We start from the raw sequence: 21,409 nt of genomic DNA on the forward strand, positions 1-21,409 counted from the left end.
GACCAAGAATATTTGATCAGGAATATAGCATGTATCCTGATCGATTTGGGTCAGGAATAATTTCTCTTTTCTTTGGGGGGTCATTTATTTCCTGGGCTTTCTTTTTACATTTTCTAACTTGGAAGTTTTTACTGGGCCTTTCAAACACTTGGGCCCTTAACTGGGCTTGATTATTTTTTCAGAATGGGCCCTTAACTAGGCTTGATTATTTTTTCAGACGTGGATCTTTTATTGGGCTTTCATAATTCCATGCCTAGCAAAATTTGAGTTGGGCCTTCTCTTTTTTTTTTTTTTACTTGTAGCATTCTCTTGCCTTATATCTTTGTTTGTTGAACTTTATGCTTTCACCTTGTGCACTTAGTGTACTTGCCATGCCAACTTACTTCGAAAAACTCTACGAATTTCTTAAACTGTTGGGAATTGGGATTCATCCCTTGCATAAGTCTTAATAATCCTCAAAATAAAACTAGAACATGTAGTCCTAAGCAAGCAAAACTTCAAGGTGCTTTTCAACCTACTTGTCATCTTGACAAGTGAGAATCGCGCTCAACCAATTTACACATAGTAAATCTTCAGGTTTTATGCATGCCAAGTCCTCGGGACTTCAAAGCCATCCATAGTCTCGAGCTTGTAGGTTCTTCTACCTTGAACACTCTTGACCTTGTACGGCCCTTACCAATTTGGGGAAAGTTTCCCTTTCTGCCCTACACTAGAAGCTTCTACCTTCCTCAAGACTAAGTTACTTTGTTTGAAGAACCTTTCTTTAACCTTTAGGTTGTAGTAGAACGAAGCCTTTTTCTGATATTCCACTATCTTCACATATGCCACATCTCGCACTTCATCAATTAGATCCAGGGCTAACCTCTGCCCTTCCTCATTTTCTTCTGCATTGAAAACCTGAATCCTTGGAGAAGAATGTGATATCTCTACTGGAACTACTTCTTCTGCCCCATATGCCAACATGAAGGGAGTTGCTCCTGTCGTGACTCTACAGGTGGTCCTATAGGCCCATAATATGGGAAGTATCTCATCCACCCACTTATTTCTTGACTTCTCGATCCTCTTCTTTAGTCCATCCAGGATTATCCGATTTGCTACCTCTGCTTGTCCATTGGCCTGCGGGTGAGCCACAGAGGTGAATCGTAACTCAATTTCATTTTCTTCACAATACTTCTTGAATTCCTCATTGTTGAATTGTGTCCCATTGTCAGTGACGAGGATACGGGGAATTCCATATCGGCACATAATGTTTTCCCACAGGAATTGTGCAACCTGCTTAGTTGTGATCTTGGTCAAGGGTTTGGCTTCGATCCACTTGGTGAAATAATCAATGGCTACAATCAGAAACTTCCTTTGTGCCGTGGCCATAGGAAAAGGCCCTAGAATATCCATCCCCCACATGGCAAAGGGAATAGGCGAGTTGATAGAGGTCAGCATCTCGGGGGGTTGTCTAACAACTGGTGCATGCTTCTGACAGCGATCACACTTCTTCACATATTCTTTGGCATCAGCCATCATTTCTGGCCAATAGAAGCCTAAACGGGTTATCTTATGAGCCAAGGCCCTGCCCCCCAAGTGCTGCCCACAAATACCTTCATGCACTTCCTCAAGAGGCAAGCGTGCCTCGTCGGGCCTGAGACACCTCAAGTAAGGAACCACGAAAGATCTCTTATACAGAATTCCATCTATCAAGGAGTACCTTAGTGCTCGAATAGTTAACTTCCGTGCCTCAGTTGCATCACTTGGCAACCAACCGGTCTGAATGTGAGCCTTGATGGGATCAATCCATGACGTCCCCAAGCCTATGGGAGCCACAAGCTTAACATCTATGCTTCGTGTCTTCAAAACACGGAAGTACACACTTCCTGAACTTTCTTCAATCTCAGACGAAGCGAACTTTGATAGCGCATCTGCTTTAGCATTTTCTTCCCTTGGAATGTGTTCAACATGGCATTCATTAAATTGGGTCATCACAGCCCTTACTAGGCGAACATACTTAGCCATCGTATCATCCTTTGCCTCAAATTCTCTCTTTACCTGGGATATGATCAGCTTCGAGTCTCCACGGACCTTTAAGTTTTTGACTCTAAGTGTCCCAGCTAGACCAAGGCCAGCAATCAGGGCTTCATATTCTGCCTCATTGTTTGTGGTTGGGAAGTCTAGCTTCATAGCATACTCAATTAAGAATCCATCAGGGCTTTGCAAAACCAACCCTGCTCCACTGGAATTTGTTTTTGATGCTCCATCAAAATAGAGAACCCAATATTCTTTCTCCTTGTCCCCATTGTCGACTCCCTTGTCTTGAGGTATGGTATCTTCCTGCCCCCCGACTTCTTGGTTGGGTATGGTACATTCCACCACGAAGTCAGCTAGTGCCTGGGCTTTTATGGTCGTACGTGGCTTATACTTGAGATCGAACTCTCCCAACTCTATTGCCCACTTAATCAGTCTCCCACTTGCCTTGGGACTGTGAATGATGTTTCTCAGTGGCTGATTTGTTAGCACTTCAATCTGGTGAGCTTGAAAATAAGGACGCAGCTTTCTTGAAGCCATTACCAAGGCTAAAGCGAATTTCTCAATAGTTGAATAATTCAACTCTGCACCATGCAAGATTTTGCTGACATAGTATATGGGTTTCTGGACTTTCAGTTGCTCCTTAACCAATACCGCGCTTAAGGCGCTTTCTGAAACAGCCAAGTACAAGAATAAAACTTCACTCAGAACTAGCTTGGCCAACAACGGGGCCTGGCCCATATACTTCTTTAACTCTTCAAATGCCTTCTGATTTTCCTCACTCCATACAAAGTCTTTAATGTTCTTTAATGACTTGAAGAATGACAAGCACTTGTCTCCTGACTTGGAGATGAATCGTCCTAGCGCCGCAACCCTTCCTGTGAGCTTCTGAACATCCTTGATAGTTTTTGGTGGTTCCATGTCCAGGATCGCCTTTATTTTATCCGGGTTAGCCTCAATTCCCCTCTTTGAGACCATCAGTCCTAAGAATTTCCCAGATCCTACTCCGAAAGCACACTTCGTAGGATTCAACATCATCTTGTGGTACCTCAGGACCTCAAAAGCTTCCCTTAAATGGGCTATATGATTAGTCTTTACTAGACTCTTGACTAACATGTCATCAACATAGACTTCCATAGTCTTACCAATAAGATCCTTAAAAATTCTATTCACCAACCTTTGATAGGTGGCTCCTGCATTCTTGAGACCAAATGCCATGACAAGATAACAATAAACACCAAAGTCAGTGATAAATGATACCTTTGGAATGTCATCCTTATGCATTTTGATCTGGTTGTATCCGCTAAATCCATCCATGAAACTCAGCATCTCATGTCCAGCAGTGGCATCAATCAAAGTATCAATTCTAGGCAGCGGGAAACAGTCTTTGGGGCATGCATCATTCAGATCAGTGAAGTCTATACACATCCTCCACTTTCCATTAGCCTTCTTCACCATTACAGGGTTTGCTAACCACTCCGGAAATTGAATCTCCTCAATGAAACCAGCCTCTAAGAACTTTTCTACTTCCTGTTTTATAGCCTCTTGTCTTTCCGGGGCAAAATTTCTTTTCTTTTGTTTCACTGTCTTCCGGCTTGGATCCATGTTTAGCTTGTGAGTAATTAACTCCGGGTCTATGCCTGGCATATCAGCTGCTGACCATGCAAACACATCACTATTTTCTTGTAAAAATTTCACTAACTTCCCTCTAAGAGGCTCCTCTAACGTGGCTCCAATGAAAGTCATCCTCTCAGGATTCTCGGGGTCTAAAGGAACCGAAACCAATTCTTCTGCTGGCCTTCCTCTATTCTCATCATTTTCTCGAACATCCATATCTTCAATAGGAAGAACCTGCCCCCCGACTCCATCTGCCCTCAAAGAGGCCACATAACAGCTTCTAGCCATTTTTTGATCTCCTCTCTCTTCTCCAACCCCGTTTCGGGTGGGAAACTTCATGACTGAATGGTAGGAAGAGGGGACTGCCTTAAAGGCATGTATCCCTGTTCTCCCCATGATAGCATTATAAGTTGAACTAGCCTTTACCACCACGAAATCCAGCATCTGCGTTGCTTGCCTTGGTTCCGTACATATGGTGGTTGACAATTTGATTATCCCTTCCACAGGACATTCTACTCCAGCAAATCCATATATCGGCATGTCGGTTGGTGTCAACTGGGAGTCGTTATACCCCATTCTTAGAAAGGTGTCGTGGAGCAAGATATCCACAGAAGCACCATTATCCACAAGGACCCTCTTAACCGGGCTATTTCCTATTATCGGTGTTATGACCAGCGGGTCGTCATGGGGAAACTTCACACCCTCTAGGTCGGAATCATCAAAAGCCAATGTTACTTCTGTCCTGGCCCTTTTCGGGGCTTCTCCAACAATATGCATAACCTCCCTAGTATATGCCTTTCTGGAATTTTTGGACAATCCAGCAGCAGTTGGACCTCCAAAGATCGTGTTTATCACAGGTCCTCGAGGGCGTCGCGGTCCTCCAAAAATTGCATTTATAACCGGCCCTCTAGGTTGGGGATTCCGCCCCTGATCATCTTGGTCTCTCCTACGATCTTCAAAGTTCTTCCTTCCATTATTGTTTCTGTCCCCTCCATCTCCAGTATACTTGTTCAACCTTCCTTTTCAAATCAAAAACTCAATTTCATCTTTCAATTGCCTACACTCATCGGTGTCATGGCCAACATCCTTGTGAAACCTGCAATACTTGCTCTTATCTAGCTTGGCGGGATCAGCCTTCAAGGGCTTAGGCCAGCGAATATCTCTATCTTTCTCAATCTCCATCAAAATCTGACTTCTAGGAGCACTCAGCTTAGCGTATTCAGTGAACTTTTGCCCAGGTCCTCCCTTCTTGGGGGTTGAATCAGGATTTTGTTCGGTTCTAGGATACTTGTCCTTAGCGATATACTCCAGATCAGTTTTTCGCTTCTTGCCTCCAGTGGGCTCATTACTTACTGCGGTCTTCCCCATGCTTTCTTCAACCTTGATATACTTCCCTGCCCTCTCCTGGAGCTGCAACATATTTTCAGGGGGACGTTTGGCCAAGGACATCTTGAAAAACTCATCCCTAGTTCCTTGTTGCAGTGCTATCATGGCTACCTTATCATCAAGGTCTGGGACTTTTAAAGCCTCATTTGTAAAACGATTCAGGTAGTCTCTCAAAGATTCCTTTGCTCCTTGCACAATACTCATGAGAGATGCTGAACTTTTCTCATGGACTCTCCCACTGATGAACTGCTTAATAAAAGCCTGACTTAACTCCCTGAACGATCCAATAGAATTTGGGGGCAGGCGACTGTACCATCTTTGAGCCATACCCGACAGGGTTTGAGGGAAGGCCCGACACTTTATAGCATCATTCACGGGTTGCAGCAGCAGTGCATTAGAGAATGTCCTAACATGATTAGCGGGGTCTCCCGTGCCATCATAGGCTTTGATAGTGGGCATCTTGAATTTCCTTGAGATATGGGCATTCATTATCTCTTCTGTGAAGGGTGGAGTTGGATCATCAGGATCTCCAAGGGGAAGGAGATTGCTTGGATCAGTTCTTGGGACAGGAGCCCTTATTCTTACCGGACCATCCAGGTCTATGATAGGAGGAGGATTTCTCCCCCTAGGAGGTATGTGGGGTCTGGTGGCCTGGTGAGCCTCCAAATCACGCCTCAGCCTTTAGATTTCAGCCTCATGAGCCCTGATCCTTTCCTGCACTTCTTGGGGATTCGCCCCTGGGGTGCTTTGGGGGCGTTGCCTTCCATCGGCGATTGGCTCTTTTCCAGGACGCCTCCTTCTCGGGGCCACTTCATCATCCGAAGATTCGGAGTCTCTCTCAGTGTATGGACCAGAAAATTCCCGATCCTCAGGGATAGGACCCAAACCTCGTATATAGGGGGGCGACCGCCCTCGTGCTTCGCTTCGCCCAGCATATCCGCTTCCTCCAACCTCAGGGTGAAGGGGCATCCCATAAGGGGGGTTAGTAGTAACAATAGTTGAATATTCATACCCGACGGGTCGAGAATTCACAGGTATATGTATTTGTTGAACTTGAGGATTCGTACCTTGAATAGTCGGGGGAGTTATCCCTTGTAGCTGGGGTTGAGTTGCCCCTATCTGGGCTTCCTCCTGAGTAGATGCATAAGTTGAATGGGGAGGAACCTCCACGGTTGATGAAATCACCTGGGTTGTCTCTGATGGTGTTCCTTCCTCTAGAGCTCCAATTGTTCTCCGTGTTCTCGCCATGGTTGTTGTTGTGTTTCCCACAGACGGCGCCAAATGTTATGGACAAAAAACTAATATATATAATTGCTGTATTTAGTACTAAGGAATGTGAGCTTCAAGGCTCGATTTGACTGCTCTTGTGTTTCGTGACTCAATCTGCCTTAACAAGATGCCTACGTACCTTGCTGATTGCCAAGGATCAAGTCAAAAAATGTAGTTCTGATTTGTGGGGTGAGACCCCTTATATAGATGTTGGGGGTCCTTGAATTGGACTTAGTATAGAAGACTTGATGGGCAAGTCTCATAATTAGAATGGACTTTGGAGTCCTAGATAGTAGGAAACTGATTCCTTATCCTTTTAGGTCCCCTTGAGGCTAATCTATAAGGATTTATATCCTTATCGGGACTCTTCTCAATGGCTGATTTTTTCCTTATTAATTAATTATGAAATTAATTAATAATCAGGGCTTTTGGGCCTTCTTTATTCCATCAGGCCCGATCTGGTCCATCAGGCTTAACCTTTCCGGTCTAAGTATCATATATCTTTTTATTGGGCCTAGCAGCCCATACCTTGCAGTATTTAATTATACTATCATAATTTATTTATCCCTATCAGAGTTGAATAATGTTGTTATAAGAAAAATGTTCTAATTCAGAGATCGACAAGTCACATATCAAGGAATATCAAGAAGTATGCCGAGAAGTCTAAAATGACTTGTAGAGAAGTCCCAAAAGATATCAACAAGTTAATCTGCATGTAGAGAACAGAAGATATCGACAAGTCAAAAAGTCCATAAAGAGAACTGGATATATCGACAAGTCAATTTCTCATGTAGAGAACTGGAGATATCGACAAGTCAAACCCTCATGTAGAGAACTGAAGATATCAACAAGTCAAAAAGCTTATGTAGAGAACTGGAGATACCGACAAGTCATTTTACTTGTAGAGAACTGGAGAACTCGACAAGTCAAAAGCCATGTAGAGAACTTGAGATATCGATAAGTCATTTTACTATCGATATGTGACATCTCTACACAACAAAAGAGATCTCGACAAACAACTTCATAATTTAGAATACAGACAACTCGAAGATCCAAGATTATTAGTCAACAAACAATTCTATCACTGAATTGGAAAGCCTACAAATGCAGTTTGAAAAATGAAAGATCAAGGGTCAAGATGAACTGGACAAAGGATGTCACAATCCTGGTATATTCTGCACAGATATGCTAACACTAGAAATGGAAATAGATAAAGTAGCTTTAGAAAATATGTTAGTCTATTTTAGTGCAAGTTATGTAAACCGTGCATGTTGATCTATAAAACATGTCACGGGTCCTTTGTTTGGAAGTAACAAACAGATCTAGAAAATCTTGTAATTCTCTCAAGAGAAGTAGTTGAGTTCTTATTTTCAAGAACACAAATTTTTAGTAAGATAAATTTGATTTAATATAAATCAAGTGCATTTTTGATAATCGACTTGCGTGTTTGCATCTAGACTACAAATTCATACAACTGTTTTGTTCCATAAGCCAAAAACCATCACAGTTAAGTTAAAATCAAGAAAACACATTCACCCCCTATGTGTTGCATTTCATACCTAAAAACAACTAATAGATTTCAATCTTTTTCTTTTTACTTCTTTTCTTTCTTAATTTTCTTACATTTTTCCGCGAGAACCAAACGCTATAGAATAATAATTTCACATTATGATAAAATTATTGGATAACTCTACAGTTAAAATGAAAATATGCAAACATAAACTCATTTTCCTCTTGGTTAGATATTCTATTCTAATAACAAATTATTATGTTCAAAGATGATCGTAATATTTTCCGGTAGACTTGTCCATAATGATTTTGTAATTTTTTATGCATTCGTAATGTTAATGTTCAATTCGAAAATTGATTCGTGGTTAGGTAAATTCTTATAACATTTGTGCAGTGATGACATCTTTTATATGAAAATTTGTATGATTAAATTTAATTATTATTCACCAAATATAAAACGCTAGAGCATTTACTTAAAATATAAGTTGAGAGTTTCTTTTAAGGGAAAACATAATAAAATATATTTCAAGAGATCCACAAAATGGCTGGTATTTAGTGTGGTATTTAGTGTGAGCTTTACATCTAAACCAACACTAACCCAGTAACCACTCGGTCCAAACAAACTATGCAACATCCAACTGACTTAATTCATACTGAAATAAACTAATAACATTAACCTAATATTAATATAACCTGAAATAAAGAGAGCGATAGCCAAACAAGCCCTTCCTCCTGATAGAATTCATTGCAAATATCAGACATCGTCACCATTAGCATCAACACCAGTATTAACAGTATCCTCCTTATAGCTTCTCCAACCTCTAATCATAACCCATTCACTGCATTAGGAGCAACCAGTCCAATAACAATGACATGGTTATTCCCATCAGGATTTTCATTTTTAGTATTATCAAATGTAGCTTGATTAACCCTAAACTGTAAATCAGCAGCTTCAGCGAGCATCTGTATATCATGGGTTGTAGCATTTTTAACCATCTTCACATCATCAGCATTCCAATTGGCACCACTGCTCATTAGGGCTCTGTTTGGGATTGCTGTTAAAAATTGCTGTGCTGTTAGAAAAAGTGCTGCTGGAAAAAGTGCTGTTGTAAAAATCAGATGACTGTTTGGTAATTTTTTTGATTCGTATATGTTTTGATGCAAAAAATTAAAAATAATGATGTTTTTGGTAAGGTTTGATGGTGAAATCAGCATCTGCTTCCCGCAACAGCTAAAAATCAGCTTTTTCTAAAAGCATGGGGGGACTTGCTTTCTCTAACAGCAGCTTTTAAGCCAAAAACACTTTTCAGAAAAGCAGCTTTTAAATTTTACCAAACAGTTTTTTAACTGCTTTTCAGCGAAAAGCTGTTGTTGCTGTCTGCAACAGCAATACCAAACACACCCTAGATCTTCTTCATTTTTCTTAACATCAACCTCAGGATTCACAACCTCATTTGCAAGGAACTCAAGATTTACCTCATTCTGCAACACGACCATTAGCTGATCATTAAAACAATCCAAACCCATATCATAATGCCATAACTCCACTATCTGCCCACAAAATTCCTCAATGATGGCCATCTTTTTCTAGTGAGAGGCACCATACTCAGCTATATAAGTTGTAAGAGTATTTTCCTCCGAGTCAGCCAACCTAATTTTGATTTCAAAATTCTTGTCAGCCTTTCTCTGCTTTTCTCTTATTGAGCTGTTGAAGGATGTAAGCATGTTGGTGAAGCCCCTAATCAAAAAGGAGTTATACCACTCCCATTAGCCTTTTCATTAATTTGAACATAGTACATATGAGACAAACCCCCAACCTCCGATAAAACCAGGTTGTTGTTGGGTAATGAATACAACACAGGTTTATACATCATGCAATAAGATGTACTAAACCCTACTTTAAGTTATCTCTAAAGCATTCCATTTTTGGCTAAGTGTGTCTTTGCAAATCCTTTCAATTTGTGACTTTCCTTTGTCAATTAACCTTGGCCTTTGATCCTGTACTCTTCAAGTTGCTTTTGTAGACTTTTTAATCTAAGTGATTAGATCATTTGTTGATTGATAATCTTGAATATTTAACTTGTCTGCATTCTATACTTTGAGGTTCATATCGAGATATCCAGTTTGATCTATAGAGAACTGACATCTCGATAAGTATAATTGTTTATCGAGATCTCTTAATTCTCTATAAGTTTCTTTGACTTGTCGAGATCTCTAAGTTCTCTATAAGTGAACTTGGCTTGTCGATGTCTCCAAATTTCTGCATGTAAAAATGACTTGTCGATATCTTTGATATCTCTATAAGAATTTTGACTTGTCGATATCTATGAGATTTCTAATGAGAAAATTGACTTGTCGATATCTCCAATCTTCATATCTTCATTTTGACTTGTCGATATCTCTGAGTTCTCTAATACAGAAATGACTTGTCGATATCTCATAGATCTCTATATACATTTTGACTTGTAGATATCTCTGAGATCTCTAATGATAATTTTACTTGTCGATATCTTCAATCTTCATGTTTTCATTTGGCTTGTCGATATCTCTGAGACTTCTCTATAAGCTGTTATGGACTTCTCGATAAGCCATTAAGGAGTTCTCGAATGAATTCTCTATATGACTTGATCTGTGACTTGTAGACATCTTGACTTAGAATATTTTTTCCAAAACAGATTTATTCAACTCCAAGTTTCTTCACAATCTTTATGAGGTATGATCTTCTTCTAGAGTTTATTCTTAGGCGTGAGACTGTTTACAGAAAAATACTCCAGTCTAATCTTTGACATTTTTACAGACTCGAGAAATACAATACAAAATACAAATTTAGATTATCATACAATTGATTCTTAGGGCTGTCAATTTGACTTAGTCTTGTTATGATACATGCATGTCTTGCACAACAGTTGTAAAACAAATAACATACTAAAAATAATTAAATAATTTATTTTTTGATTGTTTAACACACATAATTTAAAATTTATTGAAGGTAAAAGCAAAATCAAAGACATTTCAAGCGATCCAAACTGCGTCAACATTTCTGAAAACAACATCACAATTTGACCATATCACATAAAAATCATGGTTAGCTCAGTGTTCAGAAATACCAATCACATAAATTAAGATTGGAGAACCGGCAACTCGGCTATCTATATGCTGGATACATGTCGGATAACAATTATAGAGATGCCGAAAGTGTACACCCGTGAAGGATGAACAATCTTTAATTGTGAAATGTGAGCTCTTGCAATAATCACCACCGCCTCAGATTCAATGCAGGCTTTATAGATCACCAAAAACATCAATAAACTCGTTCTCAACACATCCAACACCAAATAAACCCAATCATAACTAAACAAAAACATAACAAAAAAAGTAGAGACAAAACACACACTTTAAGAGGAGAGACACACAAACACACACTTCAAACCACATTTCAAGAGAAGAGACACACAAACACCCAAAAAAATAGATAATATTGAAAGAAAATTAAAGAGAACAAAAGAAAATAAAGGGGTTGGGGCTTTACATAGGAGAAAACCAGTAAAATCCCTCGATTTACTTGAGAAAGAACAAACCCTAGGAGAAAAGAAGTGGGAGGCGACTGGAATAATAAGAAAACATAAACAATTAGATGATTAACCTAATAATAATTAGTCTAGTGTTATTATTTAGCTGCTAGAAAATTTTAAAATAATAATTTGGACCTAATAAACTAAATTCGAAAAAGTTATTTGAAGGAGTTTTCAACGAAATTATTGTAACTGTTTATAGTAAAAATATAAATAATTAATTCAAATATTTATTTATTACATAATTTCATTCAAAACAGTTAAGTTCGATCCACTAATTAAAATAAACTACTAAATGAACTAGTAAAAATCGTTAATTCAATTTGCTACCGCCAAACTAATCGCTAATCAACAGCCATCCCGTAAGCAATTTCATATAATTGGAAGTTGTTGAGCTACTCGTATAACTAGCTCCCAAACCCGTGCAAGGCACATACAATTCTTATATATTAATTTTCAAGTATTTTAATATTTATTAAATATATTTTACAAATATTTGTAGTTGACGAATATGGGTATATTTATAAAAAAATATGCCAGGATGTGTTGTTATGCCCGCTTTCAGTCATGGGCCCTAAACAGGTCCCCATGGGAACGTTGAATGGATTGGCTCATGACATGCGAGCTGGGCTCATGACATGTGAGCTGGGCTCGGTTGTCCACAAGCAAGGTGGGCTCAGGTGCCTTCACGCGAGGTGGGCTCAGGTACCTTCAAGCGAGGTGGGTTCAGGTGCCCACACGGGGGCTGGGCTCAGGTGCCCACACGCGGGCCAGGCTCAGGTGCCCAGACGCGGGCTGGGCTCAGGTGCCCAGACGCGGGCTGGGCCCATGAGCCCACATCTTATAAAAACAGAGGTAACATTGTATTTATTAATTGAAAAGGAAGGCGGTGCAGGCTGAGGTGACCAGGCAGGCCCGCATCAAAGGACTTTCTGTGCAACATGGAAAGTGACTCATAGATGACTAGGTTGCTCATACATTTCGGGGCCGACACGGGTTATTCCTACAATTATGGGAAGAAATACGGAGATGCCGCGAGATTGTAGGAAGCGTGTGGAGCCGGTCGAGATTTACGTGACTAATTGGCTGAAGGCCTGACTTTATCATGGGCTTGGGCTGTACGGGTTGGAGAACCCTAACCCTAGCCTACGTGACTTGATCCCCAAGAACTACGTAAGGCTTGATTCCTATAAATAGGGTACATAGGCACTTGTATGAGACATGAGTCGACACTTGATAGAGAATAACAAACCCTATTCTTTCTTAAGGAGTCAACATACAAGCTCAACCACCATCATACATAACCTTCCCCCGCCATCAAACACGGTCCTTGACCCTTGTTCCGCCTACAACCTCCACAACACTGTTATACAAAATTCTCCCTATAACAATTGGCGCTAGAAGGAGGGGCCTCCGTTTCCATCTTAAGGAGAAGAGATGATCAAAGAAGGCAAACAAGCGGCGACACTAGGAAGTGGGGGCAAGAATAAGGACCAGAATGAGGTCGAGCACACGCCCCCGGAGAATCAGGCGCCACTAGGAAGTGGAGGCAAGAATAAGGACCAGAACGAGGTCGAGCACACGCCCCCAGAGAATCAGGCGCCACCTCCACCAATCGCAACCGTGGATGGGCAGACGGTCATGATGTATCTCGAAGGGCTAGCCAATCAGATGAACGAGATTACCGCCCGGATGTCATGGGTAGAGAGAAGCTCGGGCCGAAATTCCAAGCGTAAGGCACGCCGCCTCAAGGTCTCTCAGCATAGCTAGAAGGGCAAAGGTCCTCAAAAGAGGTTAATCCACGATTTTGATGACGCGGCAACTGAGACCAAGCAGAAGAAAGAGGCAGGGCATGAAGAGGAAGACATACCCCAAGGTCATGATGAGCGGGGCAGCCAGATCTCTAAGAGATCGGGGCAGAAGCCAGCTTTGTCTGAGGCCAGGTTGACTAGCGTGCTAGACCGTGTGGGTAAAAAGCTAAGTGAGCATTACCTCAGGCTTAAGTTAGAGAATTGCAAGAAGGAGAGAGAAGAGAAAGAGCACGTGGATCAGAGAGGCTAAAAAAAGAGCATGCAGCGACCCCTCCAGAAAGACGTCAACGCACCTCGCCCAGGAGGGAGGAGTGACGTAGGCGCAGAGACAATCATGAAGAGGAGTCATAAGTGCGAGCTGGAGGAGGGGCACGCCGCGAGCGACCTCAAGGCTCACACCATTCGAGTAACGCGGGTGGTGACAGAGAAGGAGAAGTTGTTAGAGTTAGAGACCTGAGGAGGATCTTAGATGAGATCGAGCGAGAGAAGAGGGGACCCCCAACCTCGGCTGCCCCTTCTCCGTTCACGGCTGCCATCCGATCATCCCCCCTGCCTCGGGTATTTAGGCAAAACCCCGACCTTCTATTCAACGGCGAAGCCGACCCAACGGAATACCATATATAATTTAACACTGAGATGGAAGTCTATCAGGTGCCAGAGATGACCCGCTGCAGACTCTTCGTGGCATCACTCAGAGGTAGTGCCCAACAATGGTTCTCCAAGTTGGGGCCTGCTAGCATAAAGACATGGCGGAAATTGGAGGACCTGTCCGTTAGAAAATTTCAGTCCACCCTCCACTACTCACCTCTTGTGGCCACGTTAGCCAAGATCAAGCAAAGGGAGGGGGAACCCCTACAGAATACTTTCGTTGGTTCAACGCCGAAGTTCCCAAGGTGAGGGGAGCCAGTGAGGAGTACAAGAATTTATTAATTGCAGGGTTGAAAGAAGGGTCGAAATTCTGGAAAAGCCTCCAGGCGAGTGAGCCGAGAACCTTGGTCGAGTTCTATGAGCAAGCTGAACCCTTTAAGAGGGTAGAGAAGTCGATGAGAGAGTTGAAAATCAGCGAGAACTATCGAGATAAGAGAGACCGGTCTTCGAGCCCTAATGAGAGGAGAAAGAAGTATCGGCGTAGCTCAAGCCCCAAAAAGTTTGCCCGAGGTAAAGAGACAAACAAAGATTTGAGGAGACCTTATACAAGCAAATGGCAGACGCACACCCCTCTGGTAGCCTCTATCGACCACATATATGCTACCTATGCTGGGAAGGGGATATTTAGGAAGGCAGCCCCTCTCACATACTATAACAAGAGGGACACTTCGAAGTATTGTGCATACCATAAGGCCACGGGGCACGATACAGCTGATTGCAGATAATTGAAGGATGAAATCGAGACGTTGATAAGGCAATGGAAGCTTACAGAATGGGTTGTCAAGGAGGTTCAAAGACACAAAACTGATTATCATACCGTCCCTCCTTCACCCCTAGAAGATAAAGAGAGGATACCTCGGGCCGGAAGCATTCATATTATTCTAGGCGGGTCTCACATTGGCGGAGATAACCGGAAGCGATGGACAGGTACACCCGAGAAGCAAAGGACAAGACCCTCACCAACGTCAACCATCTGAGCCAAAGGCCCCCGGAGCTCTTTGAAAGGGAGGCTGATGACATCGTGTTTAGGGAGAACGACGCCAAATGGGTTCATTACCCTCATACAGATGCCCTGGTTATAAAAATGAAGATTGGGACAGTGAATGTTCACCGAGCAATGGTGGATACCGGGAGTTTGGCTGACATTTTGACTTATGATGCTTACAAGAAGCTGGGATTATTGGATAGAGAATTAACCTCGACAGGTGGACACCTATACGGGTTCACGGGAAACTCGATCGGAGTGAAAGGGACAATTCGGCTCCCCGTGACCATAAGAGAAGAGCCCTATTTGGCCACCCAGATCGCTATGTTTACGGTTGTAGATCAGCCTTGTGCCTACAATGTTATAGTGGACAGACCACTCATAGGGCAATGAGGATGGTGACTTCGATCCATCACATGACAGTAAAATTCCCAACCCCCACGGGGGTAGGCTTCTTGAAGAGCTGTCAATACGAATCAAGGGTCTGCTACAACCAGGCACTCAGAGCGGCCGAGTAAGGAAATGCATCAAAGGAAATAGTTGAACCGGGTGAAGGCGATATCCTCATGGAAGAGGCTGAGGGCAGGAAGAGAGTACGTCCTGAGGGATACGAGACTTGTAACCTAATTTCAATCGAGGAATTGCCCGAGAACTATTTCGAGCACATGGCGATTCAGGTGGAACCGCTCTCAGGGGCCTTGCTAATGGAAGCCTCTTAGCCCATCATGTTAATACAAGAAGGGATTATGGAAGAGGCAAGTGACGAAGAGGAGAGGCCAGAAAAAATCGCTACAAGACTCAGGAAAGGGAAGTGGGCATGCGAAGAAACAACAACCACTATGGATCTGCCTAATAGAATCACTCGTACTGTCACTACGACCTCTGAACGCTTGATAAATCCGGGCCGAGCTCACCAGCCTGAGGATACGGAAGGTTTGACAATCACAGAAGTGGGAGAATCTAGTGAGGCTCGAACATACTTAGACCCGAGAATGCCCCCAATGGTTGAGAGGGTTGGGGCCGCAAAGGACACAATCCTGATCTTGGTAGACCCAAATGATCCCTCCAAGGTACTCAGAATAGGCTCTAACTTAAAACCTGACTTGAGGGAGGATCTAGCTCGATTCCTAAGGAGAAATTTGGATGTCTTTGCATGGTCACACTATGATATGATAGGGATTGACCCAAATGTCATGTGCCACCGGCTCAACTTGGACCTGAAAAAGAAGGGGGCCAGACAGAAGAGGCGGCCGATTAGTGGAGAGAGGGCAGAGGCCCTCAAAGAAGAGGTGGATAGACTGATGGAGGCAGGACTTGTGAGGGAAGCCTTCTACCCCATGTGGCTGGCCAACCCAGTGCTTGTCAAGAAATCAAGTGGCAAATGAAGGACATGTGTGGACTTCACCGACCTAAATAAAGCTTGCCCGAAGGATAGTTTTCCTCTACCCCGAATCGACCAGCTCGTTGATTCCACGGCTGGGCACGCACTGCTTAGCTTTATGGATGCTTATTCAGGATATAACCAAATCCCCATGTATGGGCCAGATCAGGAGCACACCTCCTTTATTACTAATCGGGGCCTCTACTATTACATCGGGATGCCCTTCGGGCTCCTTAACGCTGGGGCAACGTATCAAAGGCTGGTGAACAAGATGTCCAAACATCAGTTGGGAAAAACCATGGAGGCCTATGTAGATGATATGCTTGTGAAGTTAAAGTAAGCAAATGATCATGTCCGCCACCTATCATAAATGTTCCAGATCCTAAAGTAGTACATGATGAAGCTCAACCCCCAGAAATGTGTGTTTGGGGTCGAATCGGGGAAGTTTTTGGGATTTATTGTCAACCATAGAGGCATTGAGGCCAACCCCGCCAAGATATGAGCGCTACTCGAGATGAGATCCCCTCAACGGGTGAAGAATGTTCAAAGCTTAATGGGGCGAGTGGTTGCCTTAAACCGCCTCGTCTCAAAGTCCTCCGATAAATGCCAAGAGTTCTTCATAGAAATTAAAGGAGTGGGGAGGAATTTTGAATGGACAGAAGAATGTGAGGAAGCCTTTTAGAACATAATGAAGCATCTCAGCAGCCCTCCAATGTTGTCCAACCCAAAGGCAGGTGAGACTCTGGTCCTATACTTGGCCGTCTCTGACTTTCCAGTAAGTGCGGTATTAGTCCGAGAAGAGGATGGTATTCAGCTCCCTGTCTATTATGTGAATAAAAGGCTAGTCGACGCGGAGACTCGGTACAAAAGCCTCGAGAAGTTAGTATATGCTCTGATCTTGGCCTCCCGAAAGCTCAGGCCCTATTTTCAGGCGCACAGGATAGAAGTATGAACCTCCTACCCCCTCAGGCAAGTAATGAACAAACCAGAGTCTTTTGGTCGAATGCTGAAGTGGACGGTTGAGCTCGGCCAGTTCAAGGTGGATTATAAGCCAAGGACCGCAATCAAAGGACAAGCCCTGGCCGATTTTGTGCTGGAATTTCCTCCACATCAAGAAGTGGAGCAGGGAGCCCTTGTTGTCATAGCTAGTGCAGAGGAGGTCGGGCTGGAAAGTCAAAATAGTGCCCCATGGTGGAGCATATTTGTGGATGGAGCCTTTCAATGGGGATGGGGCAGGAGCTGGAATTGAGCTAATCAGCCCAGAGGCGCACAAGATCAGACATGCGACCAATCTGGCCTTTCATGCAACCAACAATGATGCTGAGTATGAGGCCCTGATCAACGGTCTAAAGCTAGCTTTGGAAATGAAGGTGGAGAATTTCAATATGTTTAGTGATTCCATGATTGTGGTCTATCAGATAAACGGGGGGTATCAAGCTAAGGGGTCGAGAACGGAGCTTTACTTGAAGTGCGCGCAGAGGATAATCGTAAGTTCAACGAGGTGAGGCTGGAACTAATCCCGCACGGGCAGAATGAAGGCGCAGACAAGCTAGTTAAACTCGGCTCGTGCCGCGAGGCCACCCTGCTAGGGGTCGTGCCCCTTGATATACAGAGGCAGCCTAGTGTGCCCGAGCACGAGGTGGGCAGCCTCAGTGATAACCTCTTCCCCACATGGATGACACCTATATTAGCCTACATAAAAGAAGGATCACTCCCGGACGAAAAAAATGATACAAGAAGAATAAAATATAAGGCAGCCCGCTATGTGATATATGATGGGGTCCTATACAGAAGAGGGTTCAGTGTTCCCCTCCTCAAGTGCATAGATGAGGATGAATGCAATTATATCCTAAGGGAAGTACACGAGGGCATTTGTGGCAATCACTTGGGGGGTAGCTCTCTAACTCAACAAATCCTCCTTCAAGGTTACTATTGGCCAACGATGAAAAAAGACGCCTTTGAATTCTCCCGAGCATGTGATAAGTGTCAGCGATATGCCAATTATTATAACAGCCCCGTGGCTCCCGTCACATCCCTCATGAGCCCTTGGCCCTTCGCTATGTGAGGAATTGACCTGATTGGAGAACTCCCGAAGGCCAAGGGAGGTGTCAAGTATGCGGTTGTGGTGGTAGATTACTTCACTAAGTGGGCAGAGGCCGAGCCTCTAGCCACTATCACGTTAAAAAAACTCAAGGAATTTGTGCACATGACTATTGTGTGCCGCTATGGCATCCCTTAAAAGTTGATATATGACAAAGGGAAACAGTTCGATAGCAAGGAAATGCGGGAATTTTGTGATCAGCTAGGGATTCAGAAGAGTTTTAGTGCAGTTTGCCACCCCCAAAGTAACGGGCAGACGGAGGCTATTAATAAAATCATTAAGCACACCTTGAAGGCAAAGCTTGAAGAGAAGAAAGGGACATGGCCGGAGGAGCTCACCCAGGTCATGTGGTCTTACAACACGACTCCCAGAACTACAACTGGAGAGACCTCTTTCTCTCTGGTATATGGGTGTGAAGCCATGGTACCCGTTGAGGTAGGGGAAGGTTCTTTTCGGAGGGACAACTATGACTCAGAGGCAAATGAGGTCAATCATCGGCTCTATTTGGACATGATCGAAGAAACTCGGGAAGATTCTCAGATCAGGATAGCAGCATATCAACAGAGGACAGCTAGGCACTACAACAGTAAGGTTCAAGCCCGGACTTTTAAGGTGGGAGACTTGGTTCTGCGCCGGGTCATGCCAAACACCAAGGTGGTGAGCCACGGAGTCTTTGGATCAAATTGGGAAGGCCCCTACAAGATAAAATCAGTGCTCTGGGAGGGAACCTACCACCTCAATGATATGCAAGACAAGTTGATCCCGAGAGCCTGGAACGCGGAGCACCTCCGCAAGTATTGTCAGTAATATTATTTCTTCTCAGACTTAGTATTATATTAAAATATTCCTAAGTCTCGGGGGTAGTGCTATATAGGTGCCTCCCTGAGAACATAAGCATGTACTCCTTTCACTTCCCATTATATATGAATGAACTATTGATATCTATTTGTGCCTTTGATATTTTAACTCATGTTAATAGATTCAAAATACCCAGCAGGGGAGCCCATGCGATGACAAAACAGCTGTTTTATTAACATGTTAAAAATCATAAGTCAAGCCGGGCCCCGGCCCGCTTCACAATAAGTCTATGAAACGAGCTGGGCTTCGACCCGCTTGGGAAAATAATAAGCACAAAGAGATTAAAGATGAAAACAGGGAGAGGTGACCACAAACTAACTCAAAAGTTAAGGATAGCCGTGATGCGAGCCCATATCAAGGCAGGTCGGGGAGTTCAGCCCGCTATCATGTGTACATGGCCGGGGTCGCATTGTGCTAGAAGAATATATAGGAACAGGATGTGAGCCCATAGGCCCGGCCCGCTAATGCGAGTACACATACAACACTTATGAGTTAGTAATGGTGCGAGCCTGCTCTACTTAAATTTTCATTCATTTTATTTGAGGAACAATGATGCGAGCTGACTAGCTCGGCTCGCTGTGAAGGTGTAATATCCGCCATACGCGGCCAGGGTTATTATAGCTTTTGGTCAGTAGGGGCATGGTAAGTTTACACAAAATTAAGAGAACTAGCTAGCACAATAAAGATAAATGCAGGCACAAAAGACTTGTAATTTTATACAAACAAGAGATAAATAAGTCATGCCCCAAGGAAGAATATTTCAAATACAAACGCGAGGCAAGAAGGGTGCCCGCTTACCCAGTCAAAAGTCTAGTTCCAAAATAAAATTAATCTAAGGCTTATCAACCTCCTTCTCCTTGCGAGCCTCATCAGCCGTGACCCGGGCCTGCTCAGCTGCGAGCCAGGCCTCCTCAGCAATTTGAGTGTCCCGTTCCATCTCCAGCTTTATCTTCTCAGTATGCCTAGCTCTGCCCGCGCCCAGAGCCGCCCAATCAAAGTCAGGAACTTTACTGATGAAGATTTTCATGAAGTTCCTGGCCCCCAGGTTCTTAGCATCAGCGAGGGCGGCCTCGCGGCCCGCGGTCAAGGCAGAAACCGACCCCTCCAGCTCGAGCACCCTCTCCTCGAGGTCATCCTTCTCCTTCGTCCACGCTTTTGCGGCCATATCATGAGCCTTCTTTTGCTCCCTTAAAGCCTTCTCCTGAGCAGCATTCAAGTCGAGTATCTTTTGATTATAATTATTCACCAGCGTAACTTTCTCCTGACCGTGCTCGGCGACCTTGCTCTGAAGAGATTTGACCTTAAAGTCGAGCTTTATATTGGTCTGGCTGAGGGCTCTCATTTCTCGAGCCTTAGACAGCTGACGGTAATACACCTCAGCCGCGGCCCAGGTCAGTGCGTCCTGGTTGGCCTCGAGAGAAGAAGAGGACCAATTCTTCATATCCTGGTCGCTGATGTGAGCTTGAGCGAGCGGACCAAATGAGGTCGCGACCGTGTTGACCGACGAAGAAGTGGGGAGAGGGGCATGAGATGGAGCAGCCTTTTTTGGGTCAGGCTTGACAGTTTTTTCCTCATTGTGGCCTCTATACCTTTTCAGCCGAGGAGAAGGCCCCTGAAGATGCTCGGAAAGAGTAGTCATGCGGGCTGGAGGGATGGCCTGAGAGCGAGCCCCTGTGGTCGCAGCCGCAGGCTGAACTGGGCCCAAGGCCGCAACTTGCTCAGCCTCCTCCATAAAGGGGATAGGGGAGATGATCATTTTTGAAAAAAAAATAATAAAGTGATGTTTAGTCATAACAAAATACAATGGAAAGAAGAGATGCGAGCAGATAATAAATGCAGAGAATTAAAGTGCAATGTGGAGTGAGATGCGTGCAGGAAATTTAAAATATGCGAGCACAACACGAGCTCGCACATGCAGGCCCGATATTCTTACCCTTTCCGGCCCTCTTCTTAGATTTCTTCTTTTGAGGAGTCAACCTCACTCCTTCCTTTAAAGCCCACACGCGACCAGATTCGAGGTCGTTATGAGTTTTCGGATATCCCTGTCCGCCTTAGGAAATCCTAGAAGGCTATCCACATTTATCTTTTCCTGTCCAGAAAAGACAGTGCGAGGTGGGATGGCTGGAGATAAGTAAGAAATAATTTTTGTTAAAAGAAAGAACTATTGTGAAGGAAAGAAGGACGACCCGGAAAGACTTACGTGGATTATAATAGAAGTGGGTCTGGACTCGAGGCACATCATGGATATAGAAATAGGGG

The 21,409-nt window shown here is 43.6% G+C and overlaps 2 protein-coding genes across 2 annotated transcripts; both read left to right on the forward strand.

Annotated features, from left to right (window-relative positions):
• The first annotated feature begins 14,744 nt into the window (after positions 1-14,744).
• On the forward strand, positions 14,745-15,203 carry LOC141683719 (uncharacterized). Its single transcript, XM_074488471.1, has one exon. The coding sequence runs from the start codon at positions 14,745-14,747 to the stop codon at positions 15,201-15,203; it is 459 nt and encodes a 152-aa protein (XP_074344572.1).
• Positions 15,204-18,637: 3,434 nt separating this feature from the next.
• On the forward strand, positions 18,638-19,099 carry LOC141683723 (uncharacterized). Its single transcript, XM_074488478.1, has one exon. It carries the CDS (start codon positions 18,638-18,640, stop codon positions 19,097-19,099), a length of 462 nt encoding a protein of 153 aa, XP_074344579.1.
• The last annotated feature ends 2,310 nt before the right edge of the window (positions 19,100-21,409 follow it).

The sequence above is a fragment of the Apium graveolens genome, chromosome 9 (assembly GCF_009905375.1).
Source record: "Apium graveolens cultivar Ventura chromosome 9, ASM990537v1, whole genome shotgun sequence".
Lineage (NCBI taxonomy): Eukaryota > Viridiplantae > Streptophyta > Magnoliopsida > Apiales > Apiaceae > Apium > Apium graveolens.

Bases quoted from the DNA above. Each gene is read 5' to 3' on its own strand.
- LOC141683719 (XM_074488471.1), top strand. From the start codon at position 14,745: ATGGACAGGTACACCCGAGAAGCAAAGGACAAGACCCTCACCAACGTC.
- LOC141683723 (XM_074488478.1), top strand. From the start codon at position 18,638: ATGTGGTCTTACAACACGACTCCCAGAACTACAACTGGAGAGACCTCT.